Source organism: Dipodomys merriami, unplaced genomic scaffold (assembly GCF_024711535.1).
Source record: "Dipodomys merriami isolate MVZ:Mamm:240054 unplaced genomic scaffold, mDipMer1.0.p SCAF_143, whole genome shotgun sequence".
NCBI classification, from domain to species: Eukaryota; Metazoa; Chordata; class Mammalia; order Rodentia; family Heteromyidae; genus Dipodomys; species Dipodomys merriami.
In genome coordinates this window covers 1,998,714-2,020,237 of record NW_027202749.1, presented here as the reverse complement: position 1 = coordinate 2,020,237, position 21,524 = coordinate 1,998,714, and the positions used below count along the sequence as shown (strand labels likewise).

The 21,524-nt window shown below is 64.4% G+C and overlaps 2 protein-coding genes across 8 annotated transcripts in view; both read right to left on the bottom strand.

Moving 5' to 3' along the window:
• Positions 1 to 3,839: 3,839 nt before the first annotated feature.
• Positions 3,840 to 9,484, bottom strand: Hgfac (HGF activator). 2 transcript variants are annotated; one of them, XM_070021605.1, is made up of 14 exons: positions 9,374 to 9,484; positions 8,678 to 8,864; positions 8,492 to 8,588; positions 8,320 to 8,399; positions 7,759 to 7,881; positions 7,511 to 7,642; positions 6,988 to 7,098; positions 6,732 to 6,906; positions 6,460 to 6,548; positions 6,126 to 6,381; positions 5,152 to 5,291; positions 4,793 to 4,933; positions 4,419 to 4,567; positions 3,840 to 4,090 (listed from the first exon to the last, which is right to left on the bottom strand). In XM_070021605.1, exons 1-14 carry the CDS (start codon positions 9,479 to 9,481, stop codon positions 3,908 to 3,910), a joined length of 1,971 nt encoding a protein of 656 aa, XP_069877706.1. In that variant the 5' UTR covers positions 9,482 to 9,484; the 3' UTR covers positions 3,840 to 3,907. The 2 variants fall into 2 exon arrangements, with proteins under 2 accessions (XP_069877706.1, XP_069877707.1); XM_070021606.1 differs by having other exon boundaries at positions 5,152 to 5,282.
• Positions 9,485 to 11,386: 1,902 nt separating this feature from the next.
• Rgs12 (regulator of G protein signaling 12) overlaps positions 11,387 to 21,524 on the bottom strand; it is a 74,500-nt gene continuing 64,362 nt past the window's right edge. For 3 of the 6 annotated variants that reach the window (XM_070021762.1, XM_070021761.1, XM_070021760.1), the window contains 4 exons: positions 20,005 to 20,075; positions 19,456 to 19,609; positions 17,696 to 18,193; positions 12,291 to 12,609 (listed from right to left, as the gene is read on the bottom strand). In XM_070021762.1, coding sequence (XP_069877863.1) covers positions 12,404 to 12,609; positions 17,696 to 18,193; positions 19,456 to 19,609; positions 20,005 to 20,075 — 929 coding nt within the window. In that variant the 3' untranslated portion in view covers positions 12,291 to 12,403. Of the gene's footprint in view, positions 11,464 to 12,290; positions 12,610 to 17,695; positions 18,194 to 19,455; positions 19,610 to 19,642; positions 19,681 to 20,004; positions 20,076 to 21,524 lie in introns of those variants that run through there. The other 3 variants (XM_070021757.1, XM_070021759.1, XM_070021758.1) reach the window with 3 other exon arrangements.

The window sequence follows — 21,524 nt, the reverse complement described above, 5'->3', positions numbered from 1 at the left end:
ACTTATCTCAGTGTTTGTTACAACAACTGCAAGTGGATTAAGATAACACACAACTCAGCGGCAACAGCTGTGAAGAATGAGGCCGTGTCATAAAAGTGTAACTTGTTACAGCTGGATTAGAAAGAAACACAGTTCCCAGCTAGTTCCTTTACAACTGAAAACACTATCTGTTGGTAGGTGCCAACCAGTAAAGAAAATATCAGGCCAGGAATTGTTACGGCTGAATCCTACCAAACTTCCAAGTATCATTTAAACCTTACACCATATCTCTCCTAGAAGTTTGATGAAACAAGGAATACACTAACTTGTTATAACAGCCATTCAAAGACTGTAAGAACAAAAAGTATAGGCTGATCTCATCCAGACTCATAAATGCAAAACCCCAAGCAAGCTATAAGTACATCAAAAATGTAAAACAAGGACAGAAAAATCACCAAGCAGCCAACACAAGCACCACTCTAACTGCTACGCAAAACCAGCATGCAACTGCTAGGATTCCAACAGGCTGGCCCAGCTGTTAGACCCAAGCAAGAGGGGGTCTGTTCCCCAGGGCCCGGTCGGGGTGAGGGACTGGGTGCATGGGAGTGAGCAGCTCCTTAAACCTTTCGTCCAGGGAAATCCTAAACGAGCCCTCTAGTTCCAATTGCTCTTTGTTGAAGCTGGGCCGGCTGGGCCATACATGACTCCTCTCCGGCTAGCTCTGCTGCAGAGAACACGGGCTGGGGTGGCTCAAGTCATTCTCAGGGTGAGAAGACCCCATCTGCTGACAGCGCAGACTCCTCCCTTGGGCCTGTGGCGTCGTGATGAGGAGCCGGTGAGAAGACCCAGCCTCCAGCCCCGGCCCGTGCCTATCGCTCTGCCTTGAACTTGGGGCTGACCTTGCTCAGCTCTGCACACGGACACATTAAGCATTACAAATGCTTTTGTCCAGAACTATAAGACAGGGTGAGCTTGGCCTAGACTTGCCAGTCTCTTTCTTCTCCACTCAAGGCTGACTCTACCATGAAGGGAGGGAAGATCTCTGCCTGCCATGCAAAAGAGGTGACTATTTGCTGGGTGCCAGGGACAGCTGCTTGTTCCTAGCTGCTCAGGAGGCTAAGATCTGTGGATTGAGGTTCAAAGCAGGCACAAGCAGACTAATCTGAAAGGTTCTATCTCCAATTAACCAGCAAAAAGTTGGAACTGGAGGCATGGCTCAAGTTGCAGAGCAGCAGGTGCAAGTGGAAAAAGCCAAGCGAGAACAGAAGATCTGAGATAAAGCCCCAGAACTGGCGTGCACGCGCGCGCACGCGCACACACACACACACACGCACGCACACACACACACACACACACACAGATATCACTATCTCTCCCCTTACTGGCCTATCGTCCTGTCTGTAACCCACTCAGCCTCTGGAGCAGAGAAGCTGGTAATTTAATTAATCTCCCTCTTCCCCCTTGTCTGGCCCCTGAATGACACCTGCCTTCATCCTCAACCCTTGTCTCTCAGGTATTGGCATTTCTGGAACAGAGCCTCTGGACATGAATCTAGAGAACCTCTTCTCAATGTATAAAGATTCTTCCAGATGTGGGTCTAGAAGGCATCTTCTTCATCTAAAAAGATTCTCTCTAAATAGCTATAGCCCAAGTCCTGGAGCCAAGACTTCAACTAAGAGATCTTAGATCATAATTCAATCCTTGACACTGAGGTGGCCCCCAGAAGGCCACAGAAGCCAGCACCCCAATGTCACTTCCCTCCCTCTCATCTCCTCCCAGGGCTCCCGATAAGTCGACGCGATGCAAAGCGCTCAGAGCCCCAGACACTCTCCTCAGAATCAGCTTCCTGAGACAGAACCCCTGGTTCTGTCCCAGCTCAGCCTGTAAGGAAACGGGAGACACACCTAGCTCAATGCTCTCCTCTGCAGGAATGCAAGGCTAGCTTGATATCAGATTCAATGGATCCAAGGAGAAATCTGTACGCTGATCAGCAGAAGAGGGAGAAGTGGCCAGGTGCAGGGGCTCATACCTGTAACCCCAGCTACTCAGAAGGCAGTGACCAGGAAGGTCATGGCTTGAGGCCAGCCCAGGGAAAAAGTTGACTTTAACCAATAGCAAGGCATGGTGGTCTGAGCTTGTCAGCTATGGCAGGATATGTAAATAGGAGGATCATGGGTATGTAAATAGGATATGTAAATAGGAGGATCACAGATATGCAAATATGATATGTAAATAGGAGGATCATGATCCAGGTAAGCAGAGCCAAAAAGCAAGACTATCTCAGAAATAACCAGAGCAAAAAGAACTGGAGATATGGCTCAAATGGTAGAGCACCTCCTTGAGTGAAAAGGCAAAGGGACGGCAGCCAGGCCCTGAGTTCAAGCACAAAGATAGTAATGGTAATGGTGTGTTACAGTGAGGCAAAGGTGTTCAGAAATCCGAGCCACACCCGCCCTCTGCCTACGTCCTGAGACACTGCGGCTGCCTTCCGGCTGTGACCAGCACTCACTTTGCTCAGCTCCAGAGCCCTGAGGGCCATGGGCAGGATTTTAAGAAAGGAGAAAGTAAGGCACGGAGACTTGAGCAGTTGTCGGGGCGGAAGCGGCACAGGTTGAGGCCCAGCCTGAGCTGGGAAGCACAGACTGTGGCTCCCCAGAGGGAGAGGCCCGGGTCGCCTGTGGTCGCCACGGCCCCTGGGGGCAGGACCGGCGGCGGTGTGTCCCTGGCCTCGGTCCCAGTTCCGAGGGCGTCCAGCACCAGGCACTGCGGCGGCTGCTGGCCTCTGCCACACCCTGGCCGGTTTCCCTGCCACGCCCTGTTTCCAGCAGGGGTTCCTGTGCTGGACCAGCCCCTCCCACCGCACACAGGGCTGGGTGGTCCGACCCGTGTTCCCACCACGCTCCCTCCCCCCCCCCCCCCGCCACGCTTCCCATTACACCAACTCAGCATCCTGGGGCTGAAGGCCACCGGGCTCCAGGGGGTGCAGCGGCCCAGATGGTCACCATCTGTGACATGTGTGTGGCCCTGCTCCCAGCCCCCTCAGAGCAGTCACGGCAGAGGACGCTGGCAAGCAGCCCATCATCTCGCTGGTGGCCGGAGGCAGTCCCAGGGAGGCTGTCATCTTTCGGGCGTCATGGCCCTGGGGCTGCTGGATCAACCCCCCGTTCACCGCCGGAGTGGACTCGGCCCACGTCCTGCCTTGGGACAGCTCAGGTGTGGCCTTGGCTGCCCACCCCACCCCCTCACTGTAACACACCATTACCATTACTATCTTTGTGCTTGAACTCAGGGCCTGGCTGCCGTCCCTTTGCCTTTTCACTCAAGGAGGTGCTCTACCATTTGAGCCATATCTCCAGTTCTTTTTGCTCTGGTTATTTCTTTTTTTTTTTTGGGGTCTGGTTGTGAGGCCTGAACTCTGGGCCTGGGCGCTGTCCCTCAGCTCTTCAGCTCAAGGCTAGCGCTCTACCACTTGAGCCACAGCGCCACTTCCGGCTTTTTTTCTTTTTGCTTATGTGGTGCTGAGGAATTGAACCCAGGGCCTCATGCATGCAAGGCAAGCGCTCTACCACTGAGCCACCTTCCCAGCCCTGCTCTGGTTATTTCTGAGATACTCTTGCTTTTTGGCTCTGCTTACCTGGATCATGATCCTCCTATTTACATATCATATTTGCATATCTGTGATCCTTCAATTTACATATACTATTTACATACCCATGATCCTCTTATTTACATATCCAGGCTATTTACATAGCCTGTCAGGGGTGGTGGCGGGATCTACAACCATGAGCTGCCACACTGTCCACAGCCACGGGCCTAGGCAGTGCCCTGTGGGAGCCAGGGTGGCGGCTATGTGGGCCAGGTTCTTGGCTATGTCTTTATTTTGGGTGAGATGGAGAAAGGGAAAGAGCGGCACGCCCCCCTGGGGGTCTCAGGAGGGCGCTGCAGGCCGCTTGGAAGGCCTGATGCGGTCATTGATCCAGTCAACGTAGTTGGCTACGCGGGTGTAGACGCCCGGCTTGTTGAGTCGCCCGCAGCCATCTCCCCAGCTGATGATGCCATAGAGGTAGACCACCCCGTTCTTCTCACAGGCCAGAGGCCCGCCCGAGTCCCCCTGCAACAGAGTCGCAGATCAGCGCCACCCACTGGTGCCTGGGTGGCTGCGGAGGCCTCCCACAGCATGGGCCTGCCGCGTGACACTAGGGACGTCCTAAGCCACTGGCTGACGCTTGAGCGTCATCTGGAATCTGTGACCCTGAGCCACCTCTGCCTCAGTATTCACGACTGATGGAGGAGGCTTCTCCGCTGGCCACGTAGACTCGTCCAGTAAGTTCCTGTGCTGGGTGCATCACCAGTGCTGCAGGCGCATCCCCACCACGGGTCCCACCCGGGTCTGGGCACGCCCAGCGCGCGGTCCAGGCCGGGTGCAGCGCACGGCTCACCTGGCAGGCATCCGACTTGCAGTCAAAATAGCCGGCACAGAGCATGTTGGGGCTGATGTCTGCGCCGTACACCTCCGGGCTGCTGCATTTGTGGTCAGCCACCAGGGGGACCAGGGCCTCCCGCAGAGAGCTGGAGTAGCCGCCCACGTCTGCGGGACACATGCTGGCTCAGCCGGCCTACTTCCCGGGCCACCGCCCCCAGGGCCAGTACCGGGCTACAGCTGCTCACGCTCGTCCACATGGCCCAGCCCCCGACCTGCCACTTCCGTCCACTCACGCTCGTCCACATGGCCCAGCCCCCAACCTGCCACTTCCGTCCACTCACGCTCGTCCACGTGGCCCCAGCCCCCGACCTGCCACTTCCGTCCACTCACGCTCGTCCACGTGGCCCCAGCCTGCAATCTGACACTTCTGCCCAGCAGGAAAGGAGCTGCCGGCCTCGGGCAGGCAGATGGGCTGGACAAACTGGGAGCGGACAGCACAGCGGTCCCCCTTCTTCTTCAGCCGGATCAGGACTGGGTGGAAAGAGACCAGGGGCAGCTTGAGGAGTGGGGGCCCACAGTGGATGGGGTCCTGGGGGACCGCCGCAGGCTCACGGGGGCTGATGCTGGGAGGCTGGGGAGGGAGCCAGCCAGGCCTCCTCCCGCCCAGTGAGGCCGCGCCTCTGACTCCCGCCCGCATCAGGGTTCTGATTTGGGGTACCCAGGTCCCCTGGCCTGGGGGTCCTGCTCACCGAGGTCATGGTTGCTGGGGTTGAACACAGAGTACAGGGAGTAGGGCACATACTTCTCAATGCTGAACGTCTGTGTCACGTCCGTTGTTTGGTTGAAGAAATGCTGGCCCAGCACCACCGACACACTGTCCCTGGGGGGGCTGGACAGCGGGGTGGACGGAGCAGGGACCTGGGCCTCTCCTCAGGCCACCCAGGCTGGCTTCCCCCACCATGGCAGAGCGGAAGGCCTGTGTCCCTGTGAAGGCTCCTGGTGCCAGGCTCCGGCCACTGCCACGCTCAGGAGCGGACCACAGCTGCCACCAGAGCCCTGGCCTGACCCCCACCAGCTCCGACAACCCCAGAGCACACCGCAGCTGTGCCTTCCGGGCTGTGCTGGGGGCGGACGCCTGGCTGGCCTGGAGCCTCCTCCCGACGGCATCCCCAGACGCAGCCCGGCCTTCCCAGGGCCGGCCAGGGCTTTCCTCCCTGCACTGCTCAGACTCAATGTCTCCCTGTGGGAGCAGGATGGGCCTCAACCCCCCACTGCCGGCCGCTGAAGAATGGGCTGGGCCTCAGTCTCCCAGGTTTGGCAGGGCCTGGGAGCTCTACTGTGCATCCCCCGGTTCCCTTCTCCAAGGGGGTGCTCTAAACACGTGGGCAGCAGGGCCAGGAGGATGTGCGGCCCCCTCGCCGGCGCCCCTCACACCACATTTCCAGGAGGGACGGGGTCTGAGCCAGGGAAGAACCACACCCAGCCCCCCACCCAGGTGCACCCCCCGTGGATGCCCCACCCCTGAGCCCCACAGGAGGGGCTGTGCACCCCAGTGCCAGCAGGGCTGGGGTGGTCCCACAGGAGTCCCGTCCCCAGGACGGGCCCTCCGGTGACACAGCCGCTGTGTGCAGTGGGGTAGGGTGGAGCCGGGGGTGGGCGGCTGGGGAAGTGGTGGAGGGGGGGATGGCCAGGCAGCGGGCGCGGCGTGGGGGTCGGTGCGCACCTGTTGGAGAAGCAGTGGGCCGCGGACAGCACCCAGCAGGTGTGGATGAGGCTCCCTGCGCAGAAGCTGTGGCCGATGTAGATGGCGGCCAGCCAGGGGTGGGAGCCGGGGAGGGCGGACGAGCCGCCCACGATGCGCGGCCTCAGGAATGTCCTTTTCCTGTGCCTCCTGCCGCAGGTGGGCCGTGTGGCCGGCGCCGGTGCCGGCAGGGCCAGCAGGACCCCGGAGGCCGGGGGCTGGGCTCTGCTCAGGGATTCTGGGAGCAAAGGTCACGGGGTCACACTGAATCCCGCAGGCGCCCTCCCAGCCCTTCCTGGGGAGCCCCGGGCCACACCCCCGCAGGCCTTCAGGTCACAGTACTCCCACGACAGCACGTTGTCCTTCACCACGTAGCACCAGGGCCTCTCGTCTTTGTCTGGGTTCCTGGGGACAGGCAGTAGATCGGAGAGGGCAGGGTCCGACCGGACACCCACCACGCGGTGCCGAGCCCTGTGGGTCTCCTGGGGGGCGGCGCCTGGGCGTGCCCCACGGGGCTGGGTCCTGTCAGACTGAGGCTGCCCTGCCCCCCGCCCTGGCCCCAGAACGAGGCGGCCACTGGGTGCTGACCGGCAGTAGGCGTGGGGGCCGAGGCCGAGCAGCGCGGCGGCGCCCACCGAGTCCACGTGCAGCTCCTGGTAAAGCAGCTCCGAGTTCCAGGCCAGGCAGCCCAGGCCCGAGGCGGCTGTGGCGGCCACGCCACGGTACTGGGTGCCATTCCCCAGGAAGCAGTGTTCCCCGGGCACTGTGGCACAGGGCAGGGGTGAGGCAGGGGCCGTGGGGGACCCCAATGCACCCCAAGCGGTGTGGCGGACGCGCAGCTCACCAATGTTGCAGAGCCGCCCGGCATAGCCCGGGGGACAGGCGCAGACGCTGGTCCCAGTGCCCACGATCAGGTGGCAGGTCCCTCCGTTGAGGCACGGGTGGCTGGGGCACGCTGGGGGGAAGCTGGGAAGCTAGGCGGGGGCCACATGGAGCCCCGCCCTCTGCCCTCCGCCCCCCGCCCTCTGCCCTTCACCCCCCGCCCTCTGCCCTGCGCCCCCCGCCCCCTGCCCTGCGCCCCCCACCCCCCGACCCCCGCCCTCTGCCCTCCGCCCTCCGCCCCCTGCCCTGCGCCCTGCACCCCGTGCCCCCTGCCCTGCGTCCTCCGCCCCCCGCCCTCTGCCCTGCGCCCCCCGCCCCCCGCCCTCCGCCCTCCGCCCCCCGCCCTCTGCCCCCCGCCCTCCGCCCCCTGCCCTGCGCCCTGCACCCCCCACCCCCTGCCCTGCGCCCTCCGCCCCCCGCCCTGCGCCTGGCTGGGGTGGGGGGACATCCCACCCGCCCAGGCCTCCCCGCCCGGCCAGTCAGACCTGTGTGACGCGCATCCTCGCAGTGAGCCCGGCCCTCCCGGCAGGTGCACTCCTCCACACGCGCCCCCTGCACCCGGGCCCAGCGCTCGGCCGGCTCCAGGTACTCATGGCGGGTCTCGTCAAAGCATTTCTCTGGAGGCCACACAAGGAGCCCCATGTCCTGAAACTGCAGTCCCCCCCCACGGCCCCCTCTCCCTGACGGGCCGCCAGGGCCCGCCTTGGGTCCCCAAGCCCCCGGGCTCCCTTACCTGTGCCACAGTCCTTGCCCATGAAGGCCGGGGGGCAGGCGCAGTGGTAGGACACAGGGTCCTGGGTGTTGGAGCAGGTGCCCCCATTGAGGCAGGGTCCAGAGGCACAGGGGTCAGGGACCGCTGGGGACACACAGGGCAGTGAGGCGTGGGGACAGGCGTCCTGGGGCTCCTCATCACCCACCAGCTTGCCAAGGGCCTCTGTTGAGTCTTCAGATGCCCCCCTCCTCACCCTGTCCTCAGGGGCACTGGCCTCCCCTTCCTCCCAGCGCCCTCCACCTGCTCAGGGGCTCTGAGCACAGAACCCACACTACCAGGGGCGCGGTGGCCAGGGAGGGAAGGCGGGCCCGTGGTCACCCCAGCTCCTGTGTGTGGCCACAGCGTTCTGGGGTCTGACCACCAGAGGGCGCCGTGGCCCCGCTGATGGCCGTGGCACTAGCCGGGCCTCTCCCGGGACAGGTGCTGTCCCTGGAGCCTTCCCCAGGCCGCTGCCATCTTCCTTGACCCCCCCACTTCCCGGCTGGGCCCAGGCTGTCCCCCCCTCCCCGCCCCGGCACCCACCTGGGCCTTCCGCGGGCAGGGCAGCCTCCACGCAGTAGCCCCAGGCCCTGTCGCGGTCATAGTTGTGAGTTGTCGCACACCTGGGGAGCAGTGTGAGGGGTCACGTGGCGTCCGAGCCCCCATGGGCGGGCCGGACCCGGCCGGACGCTGGCCTCTGCCCGACGGAGCCTACCACTTCCTGCGGGCGCTTCCCTCCGAGGTGCAGGAGTGCACCACGCGGCCACCATAGCGGAAGGGGAATCTGCAGGGCTGCCCGGCCTCCGTGAGCACTGCAAGAGCCCAGAGGGAGGTCCCCCACCGCCCGGCCCAACAGACCCCGCCTGCGCCACCCAGAGGGCCTTCCCCGGAGCCCGCTCACCTGGGCCCTGGGGGCTGAGGCCGGAGGGGGCCGCCTTGGGCAGAGGAGAGAGACCTCCGCTTTGGGACCCCTGGGTCACAGCCTTCGGAGCCCCAGTGGCTGTGGCCTCGGGGGTCACAGAGGTCGCAGGGACTGTGTAGATCCCAGGGATGTCCGTGGCATTCGGTCCCTGGGGATCCGTATGGTTCTGGTGGCATCAAAGGGCAATGGGTACACTGTGGGAGACCCCTCCCCCCAGCCCGCCCACCGTGCGGGCAGGCGGCCAGCACCAAGCCTCGGTTTCCCTCTTGGGGCCTCTGAGAGACACTGACTGTCCCCGAGGCCTGCGCTGGCCTCCACCCCCAGCCCGAGTCACTCGACCGCTGGCCCCGTGGCACAGCCAGAGAGCTGAGCTGCCCCTCGGGAAGTCCTGGTGTGGCCAGAAAGAGCTGCAGACCCTTAGAGTGCCCCCACCCCTGGCCCAGCGGAGGCGGGGCCCCACAGCCACAGGGTGCAGGTCGAATGGGGCCAGTGGGCCCAGGGGAGGCCTTGTGGGGCCGGGCCCCCGGGCGCCCAGGCCTCCTACGCCCCGTGGCTCCCGGCAAGGACCGGCTTTCTGCTCCCAGCCGAGCCTCAGCCCACTCCACGCCGCTGTCCCGACCCCTCCCGCCTTTTCCCGGAGCCCAGAGCAAGCCCACAGCGTGGCTGGGCTCTCACCCCGCTGGCCGGGGGCCCCCGCAGCAGCAGCAGCAGCAGCAGCAGGATTGCGCAGGGTCCGGGGGAGGTGAGAGAGCAGGGCTTGGGGATCCAGGCCGGGCTCCCCATGGCTCCTCCTGGCTGGCCACAGGGGCGGGGGAGGCGGGAGCAGGGCTGCGAGCAGTGGGGTCAAGGCCTCGCGGCAATGATTAACCCCGGCTGCATCCGTGGCCCCGTGGGGAGCCGCGCACCCCCTCCCACCCCTGCCCTGCACCCTGCTCTGCCAGTGGCTCCCACGGGGCTCAGCCCAGCTGCGCTTGGATGCCAGCCTCACGCTCAGCCTGGAGCCTTTCCGGGAAGTGTGTGGGGCCACATGGACAGGACAGGCCTGACCCTGGCCAGTTCGAGCTGGCTCCAGAACCCCCCTGACGGCTCCGGGACCCTCAGCCAGCCCCGGGATCCCTGGCCGGCTCCAGAACCCCCCAGCTGGCTCCGAGATCCCCAGCCGGCTCCAGGCCCCTTGGCCAGCTCCAGGACTCCCCAGCTGGCTCCGGGATCCCCAGCTGGCTCCGGGATCCCCGGCTGGCTCCAGGCTCCTTGGCCGGCTCCAGGACCCCCCAGCTGGCTCCAGGATCCCCGGCTGGCTCCAGGCTCCTTGGCCAGCTCCAGGACCCCCGGCCGGCTCCAGGACCCCCAGATGGCTTCAGATCCCACATAGGCTAGAGAGCTGAGCTCTTCGGTGTGTGACCCCTGCGCCGAGTCTCTGCAGGCCCACACAGCGACTCGGCGCTGACTTGGCAGGGACCCCTGCCAGAGATGGTGGCACCGGGGGAGGCAGAGCCCCACAGCACACAGGGTCAGCTCAGGGAGGGGGGCACGCCCAGAGCTGAGCACTGTCGTGAGCCCAGACCGGAGCCCTGGGGCGTCCAGGACCCCTGCAGATGCTCTGCCTCCTCCAGGAAGCCTTCCCACCTCTTGCTGCCAATGTGACAGGCTAGAGGACCAGAGCTGGGCCGGCAGTCTCTGGTCTCTGCACCGCACAGCCCTCCTGCCCTGCCTGCGGCCAGATGACAGTGCCTGGCCGGACAGCGGTGGGGCCGCCTCCAGCCAGCGTCCACTCCCCTGAGACAGCTGCGGCTGCACAGCCACACCGGGCCTCACCTATACTTTGTCCGGGCACTGAAGTTTTCTGTGTACCCCAAACCCTACTCTCTCCAGGCCTCCATTTCTCCCATCTGTGCAGAGAGAATGAAATTGGACAAAGGTTGGCACAGGGGGTGCTAAAGGCAAGGTGTTGCAGAAGATAAGATGATACAAAGGCGAGGTGGTGCTGGGACAAAGCGGTACTGAGGACAAGGTGGTACTGGGTCAAGATGGTACTGAGGGCAAGGTGGTGCTGGGTCAAGATGGTACTGAGGGCAAGGTGGTGCTGGGTCAAAGCGGTAATGAAGGCAAGGTGGTGCTGGGTCAAGATGGTACTGAGGGCAAGATGGTGCTGGGTCAAAGCAGTACTGAGGGCAAGGTGGTGCTGGGTCAAAGCGGTACTGAGGGCAAGGTGGTGCTGGGTCAAGATGGTACTGAGGGCAAGGTGGTGCTGGGTCAAAGCGGTACTGAGGGCAAGGTGGTGTTGGGTCAAGATGGTACTGAGGGCAAGGTGGTGCTGGGTCAAAGCGGTACTGAGGGCAAGGTGGTGCTGGGTCAAGATGGTACTGAGGGCAAGGTGGTACTGGGTCAAGCGGTACTGAGGACACGGTAGCACTGACTCCCTTCGTAGGCAGTCTACCAGGAACTGCTCTCTGGACCCATCCACAGCAGCACACTGTGTGTTGGGCTCCTGGATGACTTCTGACACACAACGCAACCAGGATGGTCACCAGGTAGACCTCCGCCTCCCCAGAGGCTGCTTACTGCTGAGGCTTTCCCCGAAGGCTGAGGCACAGTTCTTGTGTTCAACCCCGCCCTGTGGCACACAGCTTTCTCCTCCTGGCAGGGCTCTTGCCATAGCTGGAATACTCTGTCCAGGGCCTTGCACTGCCTGACCCTCTTTCTGGACCTTGAATGCAGTCAGGCTTCAGCTTGGATTGTCCCTCCAGAGATGCCCTCACGACCACCTGCTAAGAGGCCGAGGTCAGGGTGCAGGGACTGGGGCCAGAAGACCCCAGGCTGGTGCCCAGGAGTCAGAACACTGACCAGCCAAGTTCTACCCCACTAGCGGCCAGCCTAGGCCTGAGACAGAGTGGGGCAGACATCAAAAGACAGGATTAGCCAGGGGGTGGTGGCTCAGGCCCGTCATCCCAGCTGCTCAGGAGGCTGAGGTCTGAGCATCATGGTGCTGTCAGCCCAGGCAGACAAATCTGAGACTCTAATCTTTAACCATCAAAAAGCCAGAAGTGGAGGTGTGACTCAAGTAGAAGCGTACCAGCTGAAATGGAGCAAGGGCCCAAGACCCTGAGTTCAAGCCTTAGTACTGTCAAAAAAAAAAAAAAAGCCAGATGCCAGTGGCCCGTGCCTGTCATCCTACTCAGGAGGCTGAGATCTGAGGATCACGGTTCAAAGCCAGCCGGGGCAGGAAAGTCCATGAGACTCTTATCTCCAATAAAAACCACCAGAAAACCAGAAGTAGCACTGTGGCTCAAGTGGTTGAGTGCTCGCCTTCAGTTGCAGAGTTGAGGGACAGCGCCCAGGCCCTGAGTTCAATCCCCATGACTGACCAAAAAAAAAAGACCAGGCCCAATCTGCAAGGGACAGGGAGAGGAGGTCAGGGTCTGGGTCTGGAGGCTCTCGGGCTGGGAGCTGGCGTCCTCCCCCCCCCCTTGGCCCACTGCTGGCCTCCTGGGTCCCTTCTCCTGGGCGGACTCTCCGCGTGTTCTCATTGAAAGGGCAGCCCTGCCCACCCCCCGGCACTCAGCATGAGGCCAACACGCGATGTGTCCTCAAAAATACTTTATTTGTGGAGGTTGAGGCCCGGCCTGGCCCCCGAGTGTGGTGAGGACGGCTCATGTCCAGGGCCTCTGGACTGTGCGTCTGAGATGGAGGCCGGGCCAGGCAGCTTCAGACAAAGGTGGCGCGGTGCGTGCCGGTGTGCACGGAGGGCTCACCTGGGACGGGGCTCGGGCCGGGCCCGTCTGACGTCTGCGGCCCACCGGGCCTCCCCCGGGGACCCGGCCACAGCCCCAGCCCGGGGCCCGGGCCAGTGACAAGGTCCACGTCGATGATCCTGTTGACTGGGAGGCCCTGGCTGCCACGGGCCCTGCCCCCTGCCAGGGGAGAAGAGAGGCTGTTACCCACTGGCCCAGCCCTGGCCTTCCAGCACTCACCCCACAGCCACGAGTGCTCACTGAGGCCCTCCAGCCAGGGCCCAGGCCGGGCAAGAAGGCCGGGGAGCGTCGGCTTCCCAGATGTGGAGCTGCTGCTGGACCCTCCTCAGAAAGGTCTGAGTCCACCAGCACGTCTGCAGTCCCCAGGGTGCCCAGCACCCCCGGCCACCCAGAGCAGACCACCACCCAGTGCCAGCCGGGCCCCGCGCCGAACCTCGCCCCACCTGGCAGCCTCCACCCAGGAGCTGCCGGTCCCTGTGCTGATCTGCCCGGATGCCCTGGCCGGGTCTGTGAGTGGGGAGCAGCAGGCACAGCTGCTGCGGGTGGATGGGGGAGTTTAGGCCTGGGATCAGTTGGCCTCCAGAGAGTGGGGCGTGGAGAGCCGTCTCCACCAGGCCCAGCCCCTCGGCACCCCACCTGCCCCCATACAGCCTGGCCCTGGCCTTGCCTGTGGTCCGCCCGCCTGGCTGCTGGTTCGGCACAAGCCCCTCCAGTCCTCCCCCCCCAGTCCCCCCCATCCTCCCCGTCCCAGCCGGCTCGGGGGCATGTGGTGGCCCCTCTGGGATGGACGCCGGTGCGTTTCAGCCAGCAGGCAGTGGTGGGCCCGGAGTGCCGCTTGGCATAGGCCGGGCCGCCCTGAGAAGGGGCTGTGGGGACCGCGGGGAGCAATCCTGCTCCCAGGCTGTGAGAACTGGCGTGCTCCACTCACGCCCCAGCCTCAGTTCCCTCTGAGCTGCACTGTGGAGGCCCTGATCCCCTTCCTTTCCCCCCTCCCCCACAGCCCCCTTCCCCGGGGGCTGGGCGGCAGAGGGGGGGCCTCTCCAGCCTCTGCATCGTGAGCACCCCAGAGCCAGCACGTGGAGCTGACAAGACCGGAAGCGTCTCCCTGTCTTCAGTCCTCTGGTCACTCTGCACACATCCTGCCAGCGCTCCGGGGTCACGCCTCGCCCCTCCTGGCCCCTACTTTCCACCAGGCTACAGGGCCGGGGCCTGCGGGGCTGTGTGTCTGCCTCCTGTGCCCGCGGGCTGTGCTGGACCCTGCCATGTCTGTGGCTGGGGGGGGGCCGGTCCAAGCTCTTCCCACAGTCCCCACCGGGCCTGCCCTGAGGAAGGGGCCACCGTAGCCCCCCCCATGGGCCCTGGCCAGGAGGCAGGACAGGCCTTAGCAGGGCCTGCCTTGTGCCCTCTGCCCCAGCTCCCCCACGACCTTCCCTCCCGGCCTGCCCCTTGGCTGACCAGCCTGCCAGCTCATGCCTGCGGCTCTTCACCCACCCACTGCTGCTCAGAGGCCTGACAACCGGGATGCCCTCCCCTGCCCGGCGGGCACCCCTGGGCCACTGCCCTGACTCTGGCCGCTCTTCACCACCCACAAATGCTCTCCATGAAGCTATGTCTGATCTAGGCTGGGTCCTGCCACCCCCCAGACACAGGCGGGGACCGGACACAGGAAGGGGCACCGGCCCCTCAGCCACCTCCCAGGCTCTCCCTGGACCCCGTCCAGGCTCTGCCCACAACCTATTCCCGGGTGCTGTCCAAGGCCCGGGCTCCTGCCGGAGGGGACCCTCACCCGGCCCCCAGCCTGGGATGCGGCTTCACCACAGGCCTCCTCGGCCCCACTCCGAGACCTCCACACTCTGCGAGGGGTGGAGCTGGCCTAAAGTTCCTCACTCAATAAATACTGACTGGGCTCAAAGGGGGGTGAACACAGCCAGGGAGGACGGCGCCCCCGGGCCACAAGGTAGACAAAGATGGGAATGGGGGGCGCTGCGGAGCGCTGCTGGCCAGCCCCGCCCCGGGGGGCAGAGGCCAGGGAGCCGTCCAGGAGGGGGCGGGGCCTGTGGACGCTGCGGTGGACGCAGCTGGAGGGCAGGTTGTCACCAGTGGGGGCAAGGCGGTCAGCCAGCTCTGAGAGCCATGGCAGCTGGTGGCCGCCGGCACACCCGCAGGGAGCGCCCGGGTGCCAGGATGTGTGCTGGGCGGCCTCCAGGTGACCGGGCGGGCAGGAGTCGCGGCAGCTTTGGGGGGAGATGAGGTCCGGGTGCCTGGCGAGGCGGGCGTCCGAATGGGAACCCAGGCCCGGGGACGCCGCGTGGATGCCAAGCCGGGCCGGGGTCTGTGCTGGCCTTGGTGTGACGCCACGCAGGGCTGGGTGTGCCCAGTTGGGGAGTGGTCACTGGCGCCAGGTTCCTGGGCTCCTGCCACAGGAGGCTAAGAGGTCCCAATGACCCCACCCCTGGGGCACAGAGCCCCCCCAAACCTCACTCCTAGGCTCAGCTGGTAGAGAGGAACATGGAAGGACCTCGTAAGAAGCACCACAGGCCCCAGAGCGACTCCATGGCCAGACACCCCCCTTCCTCCCCCGCCCCCCGCAGGAGACACTGGTGGCTGAGCTACCAGGACACAGGGCCTCGCCTCTCCTCAGGAGCCCTGTCCCAGGATAGCCTCTAGCCCCCCGGGGGGCTAGAGGACCTCACTGGCCAGGAAACTGAGGCTGGCCTCCAGTGGCTGAGGCGGGGGACAGGAACCCTCCGGGATGCGCATGGGACAGGCCCTGCAAGGGCTCAGATGCCCCTTGCTGCCCCTGCGACCCTCCCCGCACCGTTGCTGGCCAGGCACTCTCCAAGAGCCAAGCAGCCCTGACCTCTGACCCATCACCACCTCTTCCTCCCGGGAACAAGGTGCCAAAGGCAGGGTCCCCACACCCTCCCGCGGATGTGGGAGTGCATCCTACTGTCTCACCCGGAGCAGGGGCCTTAGTGGCCCTGTCACTGAGACATTCCACAGCAGTTGTTAGACACCACGAGAGCAAGTCCGGGTGGAGCCTGCACTGGTAAGCAGCGTGGGGCAGGTCCAGGGCGGAGCAAGGCACACCAGGAAGCCCTGGCCAAGGAGCTGAGTACACACACACAGACACCCGCGGCAGACACACACGCACACACACACACACACACACACACACACGCGGAGACATGTGCAAGGTAGACAGACAGACATGGAGACATGGGCACAGCAGACACACACGCACACGCAGACACACCCACGGCAGACAGATACACACACAGTGACACACACATGGCAGACCCAGACACACACACACGCACACACAGACATGCACAGCAGTCACACAGTGACACACACATGCAGACAGAGACTGGTACACTCATGACAGACATGCTCATGGACAGATATACTCACTGAGAGGTATGGCACAGGAGACAAGCTCATGGACAGGCACGCTCATGGCAGACACGCCATGGCAGACACACAGCACACACATACAGGGACAGACACAGGCACAGCAGGTATCCCTCCCCCACCCGGGCCCTCTCCCACAGACAATCCTGAGAGGCCTGGATCCATCCAGCCGGCGACTCGCAGCGGATCGTCAGTGCCCACAGCTGTCTGGCAACACCACAGCCTCCAGCCCCGTCCTGCCAGGGCCCTGGTCTCCAGGCACAGGGCAGAGCCAGCTCCCTGCCCCCTGCCGGCACATACAGGGTGCTCCAGCAAAGGCGGCCCGGCCGGGTGCCACGCTGAGTGCTGCTGCCCCTGCCCAGTACCTCCATGGTTGGAAACCTGGTCCTGTGTGGCTAAACGACATGGCATGGCTCTCCACAGAAGCTGGCTGCACCGCACGGAGGGGCACAGAGCCAGCACACGCAGCCACACCATACGTCCAGTGCGCACCCAGGGGAAAGAGCTCCACAGCCGCCGGCCCCAGAGCAGATCTCAGCTCCTGGCTTGAGCAATTCTGGCAACCTCCGTCCACCCAGCACCACCTCCGTCCCAGAATGCCCCTGTGATGGGAGCCCGGGTGGGGCCCCTCAGGTGGGAGGGCCATGCGGGGCCACTCCATCCCCACTTCCGAGACGGCTGCGGTGCCTGCCTGGGGACAGCTGGGCAGAGCCAGTGCGAGGGGGCGCAGGGCTTTGCCAACCAAACGGTCTGCTTTTTTTTGTTTTTTAAGCCAGTGTATTAAGGTAAGTCCATTTAATTTCCCAGAAATGTGTGATACTTTCCTAGGGAAGAAACATATCTATACATTTCTAAGTTGTGGAAACACATTTTCAAATGAAAAAGAAAAGAGTTTGAAACTAGTGAGGGTTGAGATCTAGAGTTTATTACTCTCAGAAGGACACAGATCAGAGCACAGGTGGGAACTGCGAACAGGAGCCACAGAGGAGCGGAAGGACACAGGACGCAGGCCAGGGGCCCAGGAAGCTCACAGGAGACCTCAGAGGACAGAGTTCTAGGGAGCTCACCCTACTGCAATGCCCCCCAAATGCCCAGATGTGTGTGGTGCGCAGAACATGCACTGGCCACGGCTGCTCTGAGCTGGCGGAGGCTGGAGGCCGCGCCGGGAGCAGGGCCTGGCTGCCCCGGCTGCCCCGGCGGGGCACGGCGGAGGCACGGGGGGTGGGGGGGGGCGCGTCCACCCGGACAGCCACGCGGGCCCTGGAGAACCCGGCCAGTCCCGAGTGGGACCAGGGAGGACGCATTCCTGCCAGGAGTCATGCTGTTCACCTGCACACACTAAACTTCATGCTTTCATCCGGAAACTCCTGGACACAAACACTCGAGACTGGCGAACGCCATGGGAGGAGCAGCACTGGCCCAGGGCACAGCACGCGGCCCGGGGCACGGCCGGGAGCCAGTGCCCCCCACGCAGCTGCGGGGCCGGGCCGGGGCCCCGGGCTCTGCGAACACAGGGGCTCGCTGACTTGCTCGGGGTGGATGCTAGTTACAGTTCCGACTTGAGACTGAGACACTGAAAAGCCAGCTGTGTGACTTCAAAAAGTAATCCACGTTTCACACCGGCCCTGCCCAGGCCGTCCCTGAGCCTGGCTCACCCCTCCGCCTGCGCGCCGCGGCGAGGTGGCCTGGCGGCTCGGCCCTTGGCTGCCACCCACACCCGCGTCTCAGAACCGGCAAAGGAGGCCGTCCCGCACGAGGGCAGGGCAGGGCAGGGCCACGCTGTCCCTTTTACCCCCGAGCAGCCCGGGCGCAGGTCAGAACTTGGAGGTACCTGGCTTCGGGGGTCCAGGGAGGTCCTGGGGGCTGGGGGGCAACAGCGTGCTGTTGGGGCTGCTGATGTCCCCTTCCGCCACCAGGGTCAGGTCGGCCACGTGCTCGTCCTCCACGGTCTGGATGCCCCCAGCCTCCGCGTCTGGAGATGGCCTCCTCCAGACCTGCGCGGTGCCGTCCTGCCGCGGGGAGGGGCTCAGGGGCGCCCCAGGGGGCTCCGGGGCGCTGTGGGACGAGCTGGGACTCTGGGCTGAGCCCGGGCTGGTGGCCGGGCTGTCGCTGGGGTCTGGGGCTGGCTCCCAGCTGTCCCCGCGCCGGGCCACTCTCCCCCGGCCGTGGCTGGCTGCGGCTCTCTCGCTGAAGCCCTTGGCCGGGGCCAGCTCCGTGCAGCCGGCAGGGAGGCGGAGGAAGTCAGGCAGCACCAGGTCCTCCTTCCTTAGCAGTCCACGCTGGTCATCTGCTCTGTTGCTCTGAGCTTTGGAAATGAGCTCAAAAAACTCTGTCGGAGGAAAACCGAAAGAACGTCAGTGTTTTAGACTTCTGGGAGGCTGGCTGGGGAGGGAGAGGGGGAGGGGAGGGGGAGGGGGAGGGGGAGGGCCCGCCCCGCCCCGAGCTGCCTGCTGCCCTGCACTCCGGCCGGCCGCCAGCCAGCCGCCAGCCAGCAGCGGTGAGCCGCAGCGTCAGAGCAGAGCCCAACACCTGGCTGATCGCACAACCTGTTTTCGCTGTGTAAAACGGCTAGCTGTAGGACACCCTGCAAACCACACTGCGAAGTCCCAGCCCAGAAAGCTCAAAACTGAGCACTGTGGGTGCTGAGTGCTGGGTGCTCCACAGTGTGCTGCTAGAGCTCTGAGTCCACACCAAAGCCCTGGCTCCCTTCTGAGGTCGAGGCAGAAAGGAAGGCCAGACCAGGGCATGACAGAGCCAGGGGCCCCTGCTGCAGCTACAGACCCAAAGTTGGAAGCCAGTGGCCTACGCACAGAGGACAGGGAGGGCCGCAGCAGGCATGACAGGGAGGGGGAGAGGGGCTCAAATTCATCTGCGTGCTGGGCAGAGGGCACCCCCCCCCCAGCCATCCGAGAGGAGGCCCCTCACAGCTCCTCCGGCCCTCAGAGCTCCGTAGCCCTGGGCCTGGACTGCTGGCTCCCAGGGAAGGACTCCCTGTGCCTGGCACCCCACCTGGCCCCCCAGAGCCCCTCCCCCTCGTGTCTCACTGTAAAGCTCAGGGTGCCTGAACGTGCCCCGGCGTGGAAGTGGCACCGAGTGCACAGACCCCAGGGAGCCCCGGCCCCGGCCCGTGTCCCCAGAGCTGCACACGGCCCGCTGGCTGGGAAGCCAAGGGAGGCAGGCGGCGTGTGCTCGCTGTGAGGCTGGGGCGCAGGTCTTGCTTTCCAAGCTTCTCGTCATAAGCTGCCAAAGGAAGAACGTGCTCCAGTAATGGCGCCTGTCCCTAGGCCTGCAAGGGCTCCGCGCGGCTCCAGGGCCCAAGGCGGGGGGGGGGGGGGGGGGGGGCGGAGGTTAGCAAGCCGTAGGCCTTCCCGGCTCAGACCCCGCGCTCCCTCCTGGCAGCCAGCCACGTCCCCACGCGGGGGGGGGGGGCAGCTCACGTCGGGGGAGGGGAGAGAGGCTGCAGCAGTCACAGCCGCTGCCTGGGGTTGTGTAGCCTCTGGGCGCCCGCTGCCAGACGGGCGAAGGGGCTGCTGGATGGACAGAAAGTGGTAGTGCATTTACTGAAAACCAGGGTTTAAAGAGTACACATACCCTCAGCTTCGTCCAAATTAATTTTCTGATATTTTTTTTTCCCAATCTTTGCAATAGATTCTTCTCTCTTTGAAAGCCGGGGATCCCTAGCATTTTTTCCATTTTCTCCTTTTATTTTAATAGAATTAGACTTGCCTAGTGTTCTTTCCTCTCCCTGCATTAGAAGGAAAGTCAAAGTTCTACTTACATTTCAACATAGGACAATACACAATTCATCTGTCATACCTGAGACACAGGGGCATTGATACAGAATTTTTAGGTGCATTGCAGAAAATCAATCACAATAATTGCTTACAACAAGCACGGTATGTGTCCCCACCACCACTGCAGAAGAAAAGAAAGCGCAAGACCCAGCCGAGTGAGAGCCAGCCCCGGGGGGAACGGAGGGGAGACCCCACGGGGCGTGGCGCCCACCCCTGAAAGCAGAGCCTCCCCCAGACACAAGCAGGGCCACGGCGGAGCCCAGCGGGGGGAGGGGAGGGGGGCAAGGAGCTGAGAGCTGCTGGGAAGGGCGGGAGCGGCAGGGAGGCCGGGGTGTGAGGGAATCACCGAGGCTGCGTGGCTTCTGGGACTGGAGCTCGGGACGGCCTTCTGCTTGCCTGGGGCGCCCTTCTGTTTGTCTGTGGATGCCAACACCAAGATGAGCTTTACAGCGGCAGAGGCTCACCACGCCGGCACACAATGCCAGCCGCCTCTTCTGCCTTGGACAGCAAAGCAGCAGAGAAGCCAGAGGTGCCCGGGCCTCCCCCGCCCCGTAGAACCCGGGGCGGCCTCCCCATCCTGCTCACCCGGCAGGCCACGGCCCTGGGCCTCCCAGGCCTCCCATCCTCCTCCCCACCTCCCCCACCCCGCAGATCCACGGCCCTCGGGTCTGCCCGGCTGGCGGTGGATGGGGCACCGCAGCGTTCTGCGTGAGTGTGCCGCCTGCTTTTTGGAGCAGCGAGCTGGAACCCCGTTCCATACCCAACCGCCTGCGCACTCCTTGGGAAGTAAGTTTTACAGTCATGACAAACGGGTCCAGCCTGCCCCTTCCCAGCAGGCCTGAGCAGGACAGGAGGCTCGTATCCACCAGTACCCAAGTGGGGGGGGGGGGGGGTGCTGAGGCCACACCCCCAGTGGGCGGAGCCCTGGCCTGCACTCAGCCCATTGCCTCCAGGGCAGGGGGTGGGGGGTGGGGGTGGGGGGCAGGCCTCACTGCAGCAGAGGCGGTGGGGGGGGCGGGAGGGGGGGCAGGCCCTCAGCCCACGGCCTCCAGGGTGGGGGTGGGAGGGGGGGCAGGCCCTCAGCCCACGGCCTCCAGGGCGGGGGCGGGAGGGGGGGCAGGCCCTCAGCCCATGGCCTCCAGGGCGGGGGTGGGAGGGGGGGCAGGCCCTCACTGCAGCAGAGGCGGTGGGGGGGGGCGGGAGGGGGGGCAGGCCCTCAGCCCACGGCCTCCAGGGTGGGGGTGGGGGGGGGGCAGGCCCTCAGCCCATGGCCTCCAGGGTGGGGGCGGGAGGGGGGGCAGGCCCTCAGCCCATGGCCTCCAGGGTGGGGGCGGGAGGGGGGGCAGGCCCTCAGCCCATGGCCTCCAGGGCGGGGGCGGGAGGGGGGGCAGGCCCTCAGCCCACGGCCTCCAGGGTGGGGGTGGGAGGGGGGGCAGGCCCTCAGCCCATGGCCTCCAGGGCGGGGGCGGGAGGGGGGGCAGGCCCTCACTGCAGCAGAGGCGGTGGGAGGAGGCAAAGCTGGGACGAGGACTGAGCAGGAGGGACGCACCCCCACCTGGTCGAGGACTGAGCAGGAGGGACGCACCCCCACCTGGTCGGCAGCATGGGGACAGGCCTGCACCGCCACCTCACACACAGCCCTCGGGGTCGCTCCTCCATGCAGAGCACCCCAAGGCAAATTTCTAGAAAATTCCTCCTCCACCTAGACAGTCCCTGAATCACAAAGGGGCCCCGTGTCCCTTATGTCCTGCAGACTGAGTGTCCTCATGTCTGTCCTACCAGAGGGACAGTCCCGGAATGGCCCCAGCTGAACGGCCAGGAGGCCCTCAGGGCCCTGCCCAGCCTGGTGATGGCAGTGGGCAGCAC